Source organism: Aquarana catesbeiana, linkage group LG01 (genome assembly GCF_042186555.1).
Source record: "Aquarana catesbeiana isolate 2022-GZ linkage group LG01, ASM4218655v1, whole genome shotgun sequence".
Lineage (NCBI taxonomy): Eukaryota > Metazoa > Chordata > Amphibia > Anura > Ranidae > Aquarana > Aquarana catesbeiana.
In genome coordinates, this window is record NC_133324.1 from 387,989,936 (window position 1) to 388,004,378 (window position 14,443).

At 44.5% G+C, this 14,443-nt stretch overlaps 1 protein-coding gene across 1 annotated transcript in view; it reads left to right on the plus strand.

The window, feature by feature from the left end:
- The window catches only part of TRPM6 (transient receptor potential cation channel subfamily M member 6), a 318,859-nt gene that overhangs the window by 214,873 nt on the left and 89,543 nt on the right, over positions 1-14,443 (plus strand). The window contains exon 32 of the mRNA XM_073634261.1: positions 3,303-3,353. Coding sequence (XP_073490362.1) covers positions 3,303-3,353 — 51 coding nt within the window. The remainder of the gene's footprint in view (positions 1-3,302; positions 3,354-14,443) is intronic.

Sequence of the window (14,443 nt, forward strand, 5' to 3'; positions counted from 1 at the left end):
AGGAGCAGAGCAGCGCTGGTACCAGCTGACAGGCAGGGTGGGGAGGGGGAGGAGGACAGAGGGAGACACAGAAGAGCTGCAGATAGCAGCAGATGACGAAGGCATGTACACTGACAACGGTGTCAGGGCTCAGCAGCCATGATAAACTGTGGTCAGTTTACAGGGAGGAGGGCATAGCCGGGATCAGCCAGGTATTTCAGGTGATACAGGGAACAAATTACACAACACAAGCACTGTGCTGTATAAAATGCTTTAAGAGAACAGGATCCATTTTATTTTTTTAGGGTAACAAACACTTTAAGAAACTGGAGGAAAATATACCTCCCAACATTTTGAGATGGGAATGAGGGACACCTATTATCAAAATGCATAGGCCACACACCCCCTTAAAGGAGAATTATACAACAAAAATCATTAGTTAAACCCACACACGCTTTTTTTTTTTTCATTACTATTCCTTTATACTGGTTTTGAAATGTACAAATGTAGCGATTTCAAAATTGAAAAGGTTTAGCACTGTAAAGCACTTTTGAAAGATAAAAAGTGAATTATATATGCAACTATATAGATCAGACTAAAATGAGGGACAAATGAGGAGGAAAGAAGGACAGAGGGACTTTGTTCCAAATCAGGGACAGTCCCTCGATCAGGAAATCAGAAACAGTTGAGAGCTATGAAGGAGTACAAAGTTGTTTTCCATGGCAACCAATTCGATTTCAGGCCTTATGCCTTTGGTTCAAATGAAAGAATGGAAATTAAAATCTGATTGGATTATATGATTATTGCTTCTATGCCATAAGAATGTGCCATTCTAAAAGAACAGAATGCTGGTGATGTACTATTTGTTTTAATAGCTTTCTGAAACATATGTTTGAAGTATTTCTTTCTAATTTATCTTCCTAATTTAAAAGACTATTGCTGCTAGGATAAATGATTATGTTGCCTTGCTCAGGAGGATTTTGAAGCATGTATTTGTCTGGGCTGTTAGGCCTTGTAGTTGTGGCATGGACTGACTATAATTACACCAGTGTATATATTTATGTAGCACCCTGATGTTCAGGCAGGGTTGCTTCTAAATTTACCTGCCAGGTGTAGTTATCTTGGCTCATTGTTAGAGATCAATTGAGCTCGCACTAAGTCTGGAATTGCTGCACTTCTCTCATCAGCCGCTAGGTGGCCGGGTACCTGGTGACATTAGATAAGATAAGGGCAAAGCAAGGACAAATTAGGAGTATGTGGGGCATCTCAGCCAATGGGCAAGGGGTTTCTTAAATCCCTTGGCCTGCTGGGAGAACCTATATATTTGGGTGGAGTCAGGTGATCGGGGGTTCTGTGCCATCTGGATGGCTGTCTGGGTGGACGTGTGTTGTATTGCCCGGGCTGCTAGGCTGGAGTTTGGGCCTATCCCGGGCACATCTGGCTGCTAGAAAAACAGAAAAAACCCTGTGCTATCAAAAAAAGCCCCAAAAAATAGCTGCAGTTCAACTGTGGATAAAGCACAACAAGGAAAAACAAAAAGAAAAAACTGCGCTGTATGTGAAATACCAAAAAATGACTTGTGTGCAATAAATTAATGTGCACAATAAACCCTTAAAGTGTATCTAAACCACATCAAATCATAATAATTGTGATATAAAGTCCATAGGTGCAAAAAAGATGAGAGAAATCCTCTGATAATATCCGTGAGGGTCAGAAGAGAGTGGAATGACAAACACACCTTGTAAGATGATCCTCCACCACCACACTTATGTGCTTACCAGATGGAAGGCACAATAAGTCACATCTCAAATTGATATCCAGGCACAATAAGGCACATCTCAGAATGATATCCAGGTCAGGCAGTGCAAATCTTTGCTAGATAATGCTACGGATGTAGAGACTGTAAACATGGGTCCTAATAGCCAGCATGCGATCTCCCTCCGCGAGCGTAGCTCCAATCACACCATACCTTGAATTAGCCTCATAAGGGTAAGAGAGAGGCAACCATAGTGTAAATCCAAAAAGATATTTTATTAAAATAAGGTAAAAAACTTACAAAGCTGCAGTTAAAAAGAGCAGTCGTCAAGCCAGAAAGCGAGCGCCAGTTCAGAGATGAGTGCGATGACGTCAGAGCGTCAACCTCCCTAGGGAGGTTGACGCTCTGACGTCATCGCACTCATCTCTGAATGAGGTGGAGGTGACGCTTACAGAGCAGCCTTGTGTGTCAAGCCAGGGACCGAGCAGGCCAGTGGGGTGAAGCTTGAGAAGTATCTGAAGTGCCAAGCTAGGGACTCAGCAGAGAAGCGGTGTAGACGCTTGAGGAAAATACTTAAGTGAAGATTGGAAGAGCTCAAGGGATTCGGTGGCAGTGAATCAGCAAGTCTAGTGAGAGAGACTAGGAGCTCAGTAGGTTGAGAACCTGCAAGAAGTAACTGTAGAGTAAATGAAAAGGAGTTTCTTACAACTTGACTTGTGTTAGAAACTGTTCTGAGACTGATGCAGATGTGGTGTCTTGCTGGATGCCTTTCCCTGCATGGCCTGTAGAAGTGTCAGAGTCTGCTAATTAACATTGCAACTACCTAAGGGTGTCCTGGCCATAACCCTCTCTCCCAATGTTCTGTTCAAGAGAAATAAAATCTTTTTGCATTCAAGAAGTGTCTGGCGCCCATGAATCTATCTTGCCGTACACCCACTATGCCTTACATCCCACTCTATATGGAAGGATGTCAGGAGCTTTGGCTCTGGAGGTTTTCATTAAACTAAAGGAGGCATTGGATCTTGCTACATTCACAAAGAAACAGTACACAAATATGTATATACATAGAGAGGCTTTTATATCCATGTTTTTTTGCAAATCAATTATTCTTATCTATGTCCACTTTTCCTTTTCTGTTTTATCCACTTCTAAATAAAATTACATCTTCTTCAAAGTAGTAATATGCTATAAATGAAAATGTTTATCATTGGATAGCCTCAAGTAATTTCAGAAAACTGGGAGGTGCATACAATGTCCCCATGTTAAATAATTTTATTATCTATTATTGCTAATTGCAAAAACTGCTCTGACACCATTACATTACAGGGAATGTAAAGGGACACAATGGATGCAAAAGCGTAATTCTGTTGCCATTGCTACTGAGATAATGGAATATTAGAGATGACAAAATTGACATGGAAAAGCAGATTTTAATACTTTGTCTCTGTTTTGAAAATGTTACTTATTCATTTGCTGCTGAGGACAGCACTAGAGCATTATCACTGTAAATCAATACGTAAATTATGAGTCCATTACAATGATTTTCTTTTCACCCATTTTATTGCAGAAATGTCTACTTCTTTAAAAGCCTCTCAAGATTTAAACAATCATTACTCAGGTAAGTCAAAGGAAGGAGAAAAGTTACTTTGCTAGAAGAAGTTTTCTACTAAATCTCCTTGCAGCCTATGTGCCAAGTTAACATATGTCTTCAAGACTTAGCTTGACTTGATGGCACTAAGGGGATTACCAGGCTTACTGCTAGTTTGCTGGAACCTTACTGCTTGAGGCAACAGGTTAAAGAGAGGTTATCTTGAAAAGTGAAATCAATATATTTCAGTAAGAATGGATTCCATCCCAGAATGGAAAATTTTACATTTTCTTACAGAGTAACACCAGCACACTATTTATTTGTATTATTGCCACTTAATACTAGCACATTTCAATTGTACTACAATTCATGTATTTTAAACTATCTTTTATGGCACTCCCATGCCTTTAATTGCAGGACCAATGGGAAAATTTTTATATTTAATCCCCTTCTTTGTCCATTGCCCTTCCTCTATAATGCATAGCTGAAAAAGCCTGAGCCAAGAAAAAGAATTCACTTGCCATTGTGTAATGTAAGCTTCTAAAACTTTATTTCATGTAAGCTGTGCTTTCATTCAGCTTGATGCAGTGAGGTCCCAAATTATCCACCATTTTAAAGAAAGAAGGTAAAAGAAGTGTATTGTATTTATTGAGGTGGATCACAAAAATTATTTGGAAAACAGATTATTGAGAGCATCAAGTTGATAGCTGCCAAGTTATAATTTTGAGCACTGCTGACCTTCTGTAACAAAAGGTCTAATCTATCTAGCGAGTTTGCTTACCATTTGGTGGTGGATATCAGCATCACTAAAAAGAAGACTGTGGAGCTGTGTTTAAAGGGTCTGCACAAAGAACAATCGTTGATTTGGGACTGTTTTATTTACAGATTATTTATTATATTAATTAATTATTTATTATTTATAAATTATTGCATTCCCTCTGTTGCCAGTTGCATGTAAGCTGGGGGGAGTAGAAACAGCACCACACTGAGCTTTCCAGTGAATGGCTGTGCAGCGGGGGAATGTCAGGGCAAGTCTATACATTGGAGGCGAGTACATTGAGTTTGCAGCATAGCTAGAGAACTGACCGCACTGTGCTCTCCTGCTTAGTGTGGCCAGTTTTTAATAGGAAAGCAGAGGGAGTAGCAGGAACACCAGGGATTTCACACAAAATAAGCAATACAAAGAGAACAGGATACTTTCTCATACAAGTACACGGTACAAAAGGCACATATAAGAAATATGAAATGTTGGGGTAACAAAAGCTTTTATGTAGAGTATAAGATTTCCTATCATTTGAGCCCAGTCTTGCCACACAGAGTTAATCCAGCTCTGAGCAATCCTCTTTTATTGTTCAGTGAGATAAAACTTGACAAACAGAAAAACTTTGTCAAATCCTCCCCCTTGCTGTGAGTGACAGGTGATTTACATATCTCGTGCACTAGCCTAAGACATGCATTGTTTTTTAATTCCCTCCCCCACTCCTTTCTTCAGCAGCTCTGCAAGGATTGGCTATTCCACACCTCAGCATGATTTGGCATGCTGAAGTCATGTGGTTACTTTCCTGTCTTTTCACTGGATGTTAGAGATCATAGCAGAAGTTCAGTGTAAGAAATATACACAGGAGAAAATGCATATTGACAAGGGGAGTGTAGAGGTGGGCAGGGAGTCTACTGACATCACGACTCCACCCATCGAGCTCCAGACAACAGACTCACCCACAGAATCTGCCATTTTTCGGGTCTAATAACAGACAGAGGGGAGACATTTGACAGGTAAAGGTACATGCAGGAGGCATGTATATAGGGATGAGCCGAACACCCCCCGATTCGGTTCGCACCAGAACCTGCGAACGGACCGAAAATTTGCACGAACGTTAGAACCCCATTGACGTCTATGGGACTCGAACGTTCGAAATCAAAAGTGCTCATTTTAAAGGCTAATTTGCATGGTATAAGGGTTTGGGGACCCGGGTCCTGCCCCAGGGGACATGTATCAATGCAAAAAAAACTTTTAAAAACGGCCGTTTTTTCAGGAGCAGTGATTTTAATGATGCTTAAAGTAAAAAAAAAAAAGTGAAATATTCCTTTAAATATCATACCTGGGGGGTGTCTATAGTATGCCTGTAAAGTGGCGCGTGTTTCCCGTGTTTAGAACAGTCCCTGCACAAAATGTCATTTTTAAAGGAAAAAATCTCATTTAAAACTGCTTGCCGGTTTAATGTAATGTCGGGTCCTGGCAATATGGATGAAAATCAGTGAGACAAATGGCATGGGTACCCCCCCAGTCCATTACCAGGCCCTTTGGGTCTTGTATGGATATTAAGGGGAACCCCGCAGCCAAATTAAAATAAGGAAAGGTGTGGGGCCACCAGGCCCTATACTGTATACTCTGAACAGCAGTATACAGGCGGTGCAAACAAGACAGGGACTGTAGGTTTGTTGTTAAGTAGAATCTGTTTGTAATTTTGAACGGGTACATTTTTAACGTGTTTAGCTCCAGCCAAAAAATCTTTTTTAAGCTTTTTATCACCCCTGTGACATTTGTTTTGCTGTCTGTCCTCCTCTTCAGAAGATTTCACCTCACTTTTTGTCCCAATGACAAATGTTTTTTGAAAATTAGTTTTTTTTTGTGAAACAAGGATTGGAAAACATCAGTGGAAAGGAGAAATATTTTTCCCATATTAACTCTTACAGGAGAGAATTTCCCTTCCTAGGGGTAGATTTCATCTCACTTCCTGTTGTCTCCTTCCGTTTGCAAGTAGGAGTCATTTGTAAGTTAGATGTTTGAAAGTAGGGGCCTGCCCTATATACTCAGCAGAAATTTGGGCCTTAGGTGTTGTTGAGGCCACAACACTGTAAGCCCTCACAGGGCCCTGCTGTGAAATATTAGATCAAGAATTGTAATTACATGCCCCTGTTGACCAGGGGCAGAAAAATTGGGACTTTGGTGCTGGTGGTGGTGCTGGTGCCACAACACTGTTATTCCTCACTCGCTCTTGGTGGGTGCAGAAATGGGCCCTGCTGTGAAATATTAGATCAAGAATTGTAATTACATGCCCCTGTTGAACAAGGGCAGAAAAATTGGGCCTTTGGTGGTGGTGGTGGTGCTGGTGCCACAACACTGTAAGTCCTCACAGACACTCTAGTTGGAACGCAGGAACGAGCCCTGCTGCAAAGTATTGCATCAAAAATTGTAATTACACGCTCCTGTTAAACAGGGGCTGAAAAATTGGGCCTTAGGCACTGGTGCTGGTGCCACAACACTGCAACCCCTCACAGATACTCTAGTTGGAATGCAGAAACGAGCCCTGCTGCAAAGTATTGCATCAAAAATTGTAATTACACGCTCCTGTTAAACAGGGGCTGAAAAAATTGGGCCTTAGGCACTGGTGGTGGCACCCAGAACCAAAAATGTTCTAACAAGCTATGAGCGTGATCATTGAGGAGGAAGAGGATAATTACTCAGGGATAGTCACTCAGCATCAGCATAGGCAGTCTTTGAAGGGATCTGAGATTTCAAAAAAATTATTCGGTTACATCAGCATCAGGTGCTTGGTAGCTGGTGGTGATCCAAGACTGATTCATTTTTATGAAGGTCAGTCGATCGACCGAGTCGGTGGACAGACGCACCCTGTGATTGGTTACAAAGCCTCCAGCAGCACTAAATGTGCGTTCCGAAAGAACGCTGGATGCAGGACAGGCCAGTAGCTCAATTGCATACTGTGCAAGCTCTGGCCAGTGATCCATCCTCAAGACCCAGTAATACAGAGGATTTTCGGTGGGAAAGGTGTCCAAGTCAGATCTTGCCCCTAGGTATTCCTGCACCATGTAAAACAGACGCTGGCGATGGTTGCTGGAACCGATCATACCTTGGGGCTGTGTACCAAAAAATTGTCTAAACGCATCGGTCAGACGGCTACCTTCTCCACCGCTCCTTCTTTGACTGACCAAAGCCTCAGCAACACGTTGTCCAGAAACAGGAGTTTGTAACCTCCCAGTCTCTGGGAACCCGTTGCACAGACCTTTCTGCAAGGCCTCCCGAAGATGTTTCATCCTCTGCTCCCTCTGCGATGGCAAGATAAGGTCCGCAACCTTACCCTTGTAACGTGGATCAAGGAGGGTTGCCAGCCAGTATTGGTCCTTCTCCTTGATAACACGAATACGAGGATCCTTACGCAGGCTTTGCAGGATCAGGGAGGCCATGCAGCGTAGGTTTGCTGAGGCATTCGGTCCGGAGTCCTCTGGGTCACTAAGGACGACATGGTTCGCAGCCACCTCCTCCCAGCCACGTACAAGTCCATGTGTTTCTTGGGACTGATCCCTTAAAGACTGCTGCTGATGCTGAGTGCCAGGCTCCACCTCCATACTGACACAATCTTCCTCCTCCTCCTCGTCCTCTTCCTGTGTGATCGGCGGGCACGCAGGAACACTGTCTGGATAAAGGGGGCCTTGAGAGCTAAGGAAGTCCTCCTCTTCCTGCCTCTGTTCTGCCTCAAGTGCCCTGTCCATTATTCCACGCAGCGTGTGCTCCAACAGGTGGACAAGGGGGACAGTGTCACTGATGCATGCACTGTCACTGCTCACCATCCTCGTGGCCTCCTCAAATGGTGACAGGACAGTGCATGCATTCCTGATCATGGCCCACTGGCGTGGGGAAAAAAAACAAGCTCCCCTGACCCTGTCCTGGTGCCATAGTCGCACAGGTACTCATTGATGGCCCTCTGCTGCATGTGCAGCCGCTGCAGCATGGCCAACGTTGAGTTCCACCTGGTGGGCATGTCACAGATTAGGCGGTTCTTGGGCAGGTTAAACTCCTTTTGGAGGTCAGCCAGCCGAGCACTGGCATTATAAGACCGGCGGAAATGCACACAGACTTTCCTGGCCTGCCTCAGGACATCCTGTAAGCCCGGGTACCTGCCCAAGAACCGCTGCACCACCAAGTTAAGGACATGAGCCAAACAGGGCACATGGGCAGAGAGGAGGTCGGTGCCATTGTCGCAAACCACCATTCCTGCCTTAAGTTGGCGTGGCGTCAACCACCTCTGAACCTGCCCCTGCAGAGCTGACAGAGCCTCTGCCCCAGTGTGGCTCCTGTCCCCCAAGCACACCAGCTCAAGCACCGCATGGCATCTTTTGGCCTGCGTACTTGCGTAGCCCCTTGAATGGCTACAGAGCACCGCTGGTTCCGAGGAAAAAGCACAGGAAGAGGCCATGGAGGAAGAAGAAGAGGAGGGGGTGGAGGAGAGAGGTGTGTCACAATCATTAGTAGTGGCATTTTGGAGGCGTGGTGGCGGAACAACCTCCAACACTACTGCACCCTGTCCTGCATCCTTCCCAGCTGCCAGCAGGGTCACCCAATGCGCCGTGAAACTTAGGTAACGTCCCTGTCCATGCCTGCTGGACCATGAGTCAGCGGTAATATGCACCTTACCGCTGACCGCCCTGTCCAGCGAGGCATGGACATTGCCTTCCACATGCTGGTAGAGAGCCGGAATTGCCTTCCGTGAGAAAGTGGCGTTTGGGTACCTGCCACTGAGGAACCGCACATTCCACAAACTCACGGAAGGGGGCAGAGTCTACCAACTGAAAAGGCAGCAGTTGAAGTGCTAGCAATTTTGCCAAGCTAGCTTTCAACCGCTGGGCATGTGGATGGCTGGGAGCAAACTTCTTTCGGCGGTGCAGCAGCTGGGGCAGGGAAATTTGCCTGGTACAATCTGACGTCGGTGTACCAAAAGCAGATTGCCCACAAGTACTTGGCTGTGACACACCTAATTCTACACCTTCATTCCTCTCAGTGCAGGTCTCAGAGAGGACTGAAGGTATAGTGGGGTTGGAGATCTCAGCTGATGAGGAGCAAGGAGAGGTCCTCTTTGTTCTTTGGTGTGGGTCTTTTAGATACGCTTGCCAACAAACTGCATGGCAGGTCAACATATGTCTGGTCAAGCATGTGGTACCCAAGCGGGAGATGTTTTGGCCACGCGAGATACGCTTGAGACATATGTTGCAAATAGCAGCGGTGCGATCTGATGCACTCGTCTCAAAAAAGGCCCACACCAAAGAACTTTTTGAATAACGCGCAGAGACTGCAGCGCCCTGCACATGTGGAGCTTTGGGGTGTGATGCAGTCAATGTGCTGCCCTTAGGCTGGCCCCTGGAGGGCATCCTGCCTCGTTGGTGATGTGCCGCCTACTCCTCCTCCTCCTCCTCTCTCCTATCAGGCACCCACGTTGAGTCAGTGACCTCATCATCCCCTCCCTCCTCATCACTGGAGCAAACCTGGCAGTATGCTGCAGCAGGGGGAGCATGACTGCCAGATTGCTGTCCTTCTTGGGCACCCCCTCTGTCCGTGCTCATGTTACTGCCTTCATCGAGCTCAGTATCATCATCAGAGCCTTCCAAACGCTGGGCATCCTCCTGGAGCATGTACCCAACACTGTGGTCAAACAGTTCGAGGGACTCCTCAGGAGGACATGGTGGGGCTAGGGAAGGAGTCGCTGATGACATTGAGCCGAGGGAAGAGGCCGCTGCTTTGCCAGACAAAGTACCCTGAGCATGGGTGAGAGAGGATGAGGAGGATGAGGACGGCTTGGTCATCCACTCGACCAAGTCTTCCGCATGTTGCGGCTCAACACGGCCAGCTGCCGAAAAAAAGGCCAATCACGTCCCACGGCCACGTGCTGATGAGGATGCACCGTCTCCACGACCAGCACTAGACACAAAGCCTGCTTGCCCTCTCTTATTGTCTTGTGACTGTTTGCCTTTCCTTCTTGGCCTTCCAGACACACTAATGGCCTGTAGCTGCACTAAGCTGGGATATATATATATATATATATATATATATATATATATATATATATATATATGTACTGATACTGCAGCTAGCAAAATCAACTGCCTACCTGTAGTATGAGAACACCACCGACCTTCTACAGGTAGCTTTAGCTGAACACTGTGCAGAGCTCGCAAAAAAATAACTTGTAGCTTTTTTAGCTGCCTGCAGTAGTGATAGGATCAGGAAAACACCACCAACCTTCTACAGGTAGCTTTAGCTGAACACTGTGCAGAGCTCGTAAAAAAATAACTTGTAGGTTTAGCTGAACACTGTGAGGAGGACGCACCACACTAACTTGTAGTTTTAGCTGAACACTGTGCAGAGGTCTCACTACACTAACTTGTAGTTTTAGCTGAACACTGTGAGGACGCACTACACTAACTTGTAGTTTTAGCTGAACACTGTGAGGAGGACGCACCACACTAACTTGTAGTTTTACCTGAACACTGTGAACAGGACGCACTGCACTAACTTGTAGCTTTAGATGAACACTGTGCAGAGCTCGCAAAAAAATAACTTGTAGGTTTAGCTGAACACTGTGAGGAGGACGGACCACACTAACTTGTAGTTATAGCTGAACACTGTGAGCAGGACGCACTGCACTAACTTGTAGCTTTAGATGAACACTGTGCAGAGCTCGCAAAAAAATAACTTGTAGTTTTAGCTGAACACTGTGAGCAGGACGCACTGCACTAACTTGGAGCTTTAGATGAACACTGTGCAGAGGTCTCACTACACTAACTTGTAGTTTTAGCTGAACACTGTGAGCAGGACACACTACACTAACTTGTAGCTTTAGATGAACACTGTGCAGAGGTCTCACTACACTAACTTGTATTTTTAGCTGAACACTGTGAGCAGGACGCACTACACTAACTTGTAGCTTTAGATGAACACTGTGCAGAGCTTGCAAAAAAATAACTTGTAGGTTTAGCTGAACACTGTGAGGAGGACGCACCACACTAACATGTAGTTTTAGTTGAACACTGTGAGTAGGATGCACTACACTAACTTGTAGCTTTAGATGAACACTGTGCAGAGGTCTCACTACACTAACTTGTAGTTTTAGCTGAACACTGTGAGCAGGACGCACTGCACTAACTTGTAGCTTTAGGTGAACACTGTGCAGAGGTCTCACTACACTAACTTGTAGTTTTAGCTGAACACTTTGAGCAGGACGCACTACACTAACTTGTAGCTTTAGATGAACACTGTGCAGAGCTTGCAAAAAAATAACTTGTAGGTTTAGCTGAACACTGTGAGGAGGACGCACCACACTAACAGGTAGTTTTAGCTGAACACTGTGAGCAGGACGCACTACACTAACTTGTAGCTTTAGATGAACACTGTGCAGAGGTCTCACTACACTAACTTGTAGTTTTAGCTGAACACTGTGAGCAGGACGCACTGCACTAACTTGTAGCTTTAGATGAACACTGTGCAGAGCTCGCAAAAAAATAACTTGTAGTTTTAGCTGAACACTGTGAGCAGGACGCACTGCACTAACTTGTAGCTTTAGATGAACACTGTGCAGAGCTCGCAAAAAAATAACTTGTAGGTTTAGCTGAACACTGTGAGCAGGACGCACCACACTAACTTGTAGTTTTAGCTGAACACTGTGAGCAGGACGCACTGCACTAACTGTAAATAGTCTAGCTGCCTGACTGTGGTACTAATAGCCAGCAATTTTCCTCAGGTAGCTGTAAATACTGTAACAAGACAAGCCTGCCTGTCAGTAAGAAGATAACAGGAACGGATCTAGCTAAACTGAATACAGTGTATATATATATATATATATATACAACACCTGGGATGCATATATATACACAATACACTGTAAGTGCAGCTAACTCTCCCTGATTGTCCTGCCTAATCTATCTAACTCAAATGAAATGACACTGTCTCTCTGTCTATCTATCTCTCTTTCAACACCGGAACACACACTACACAGGGCCGCCGTGTAGGCGGCCTTATATAGTGTGGGGCGTGTTCTAAACCCCCTGAGCCATAATTGGCCAAAGCCACCCTGGCTTTGGCCAATTACAGCTCTCTCTACCGACGGCGCTGTGATTGGCCAAGCATTCGGGTCATAGTGCATGCTTGGCCAATCATCAGCCAGCAATGCACTGCGATGCCGCAGTGAATTATGAGCCGTGACGCGCCACACGAATTTGGCGTGAACGGCCCATAAAGTTTGGAATTCAGCGAACGACTGAACAGCCAATGTTCGAGTCAAACATGGGTTCAACTCGAACATGAAGCTCATCCCTACATGTATATCCTTATAGATAACCCCTATGGCAGTAGTTTAGAAAGGATGACATTGGGTTTACATCCACTTTAAGTGTAAGTGTTGTTTTTTCAGAGCTCCGTCTGGAAAGGATGCTGCCTTGGGAATGATTGTTTTAAATGGGAAAAAGTTGTGAGCAGAAAGGAATGGCAAAAGGCTAGGTGTGTATATAGCAGAGTGAAGGAATATTGGAGGATGGATAATTCAGTATGTGTGCTTTTCAAATAATGGAACACATTTCAGTTTCATACCTTACAGTTCTTTTTCACCCCCCATTTAGTTGAGAAATGACTATGATCTATGAAGTATGTGCAGTCCACTACCAAAACTAAACATAAGGGGGTGCCAAAGGAAATGGCAAAACAAATGGATACTCCCCTCTTTGATTCTTTGAAAGATTGTAGGCTTTTCAGAAATGGCCTCCAGAGCTAATCTAGTGTCTTTTGCTTCTTCTTTTTAATCACAAGTGAAACACTAAAACAGGGATGTAAGCTTCTAAATGTGTGATGTTTCCCATCCCTTTAGACAATGAGACTGCTAAATATTAGAGGTGACAATTGCAGACACCATATATATACTGTATGTAAAAAAACAGTCCTCCATGCTTGAAACACCTACTTATCTTGTAAACAGGCACTGCAGTTCTTGAAAACATTATTGCATTAAAACTCTCTCAATGAACATTAAATATTTTTAATCTGTATGCTGCTAGGATTAGTAAATAGATTGGAAGATATATTATATTTTCTTGTTTTAACTTTTTTTTACACTTCTTCAGTTGCTTCCTGGTTTCTGGCCTTGTCCTTATGTCATATATCTGTAGCACTTACCCCAGAAGGAGCTGCTGATTTTTTTGATTGGGCCTGTACGCTGCTCTCACAGCCCCTATAACTTGGCTCAGTCCCCTTGACTCAGCTGTGGTGCAATGTTAGTGTGAAGCTAATAGTAAAGGGTAACCCCACAATGTGCAATATAACAATAGTATAACTTTGTTATTACCTGGGTATCCGATGTTCTACCTGCTGGGAAAGGAAAAACACTCCACACCAATTGTACTTAACCAGGAATGTATTTTTACTGGAACTGATATAAAATGGTAATTACATTTATCTGCACTGTCACACAAACGAAATGCAACAGTCCAATAGTTATTCACAACAGCTTGTACATGCAAAGTTATCTTAGATGACCCTTGAGAGTGCGTCTCCAAGTGGGACTAATGTTCAGAACACAAACGCTTTAACTCTGAGCACCTTCCAACTTCCAGCACACCTTGGTAACCACAGAAAGGCAAAGTCAATCAATAAAGCACAACACAATTACTAGGGAGCTCCCCATACATTATAATGCAGTCCCTCTTATTATTAATAGGATGCAAGGCCTTGCAATGAGAGATACAGTCTTTTCTTTGTCTTCTGTCTTCTGCTAGCTATAAGACCCATATAACACCCATAGTGTTAGGAGTATACAGCTCAGCATCATGGGACAGAGTATACTGCCCCAGCATCACAGGACAGAGTATACAGCTCAGCATCACAGGACAGAGTATATAGCTCAGCCTCACAGCTCAGGGTATACAGCTCAGGGTATACAGCTCAGCATCACAGATCAAGGTATACAGCTCAGAGTATACAGCTCAGCCTCACCGATCAGGGTATACCACTCAGGGTATACAGATCAGGTTATGCAGCTCAGGGTATACAGCTTAGCCTCACAGATCAGGGTATACTGCTCAGGTGTCAGGGCTAGGCTCAGCCCTTCCTTTTTTAGAGCAGGCTACTCAGCTGTCAGTTAATTGCCAGCTTTAATCTTTCCACAGTGACTCACCTGGTGATGATATCCTGCTTGTCAGTCCTGCTGGCTACTTAAGCTGCTCAGTTCAGATTCTCTCTGCCTTCGTTTTGGTCAACATATCAAGAGACTCTCTCCTGTGTTCCTGTTAAGACTTGTTTGGCTGGTTCCTGATCCTGCTTGCTGTTCCACTAAGCTGATTCTCCA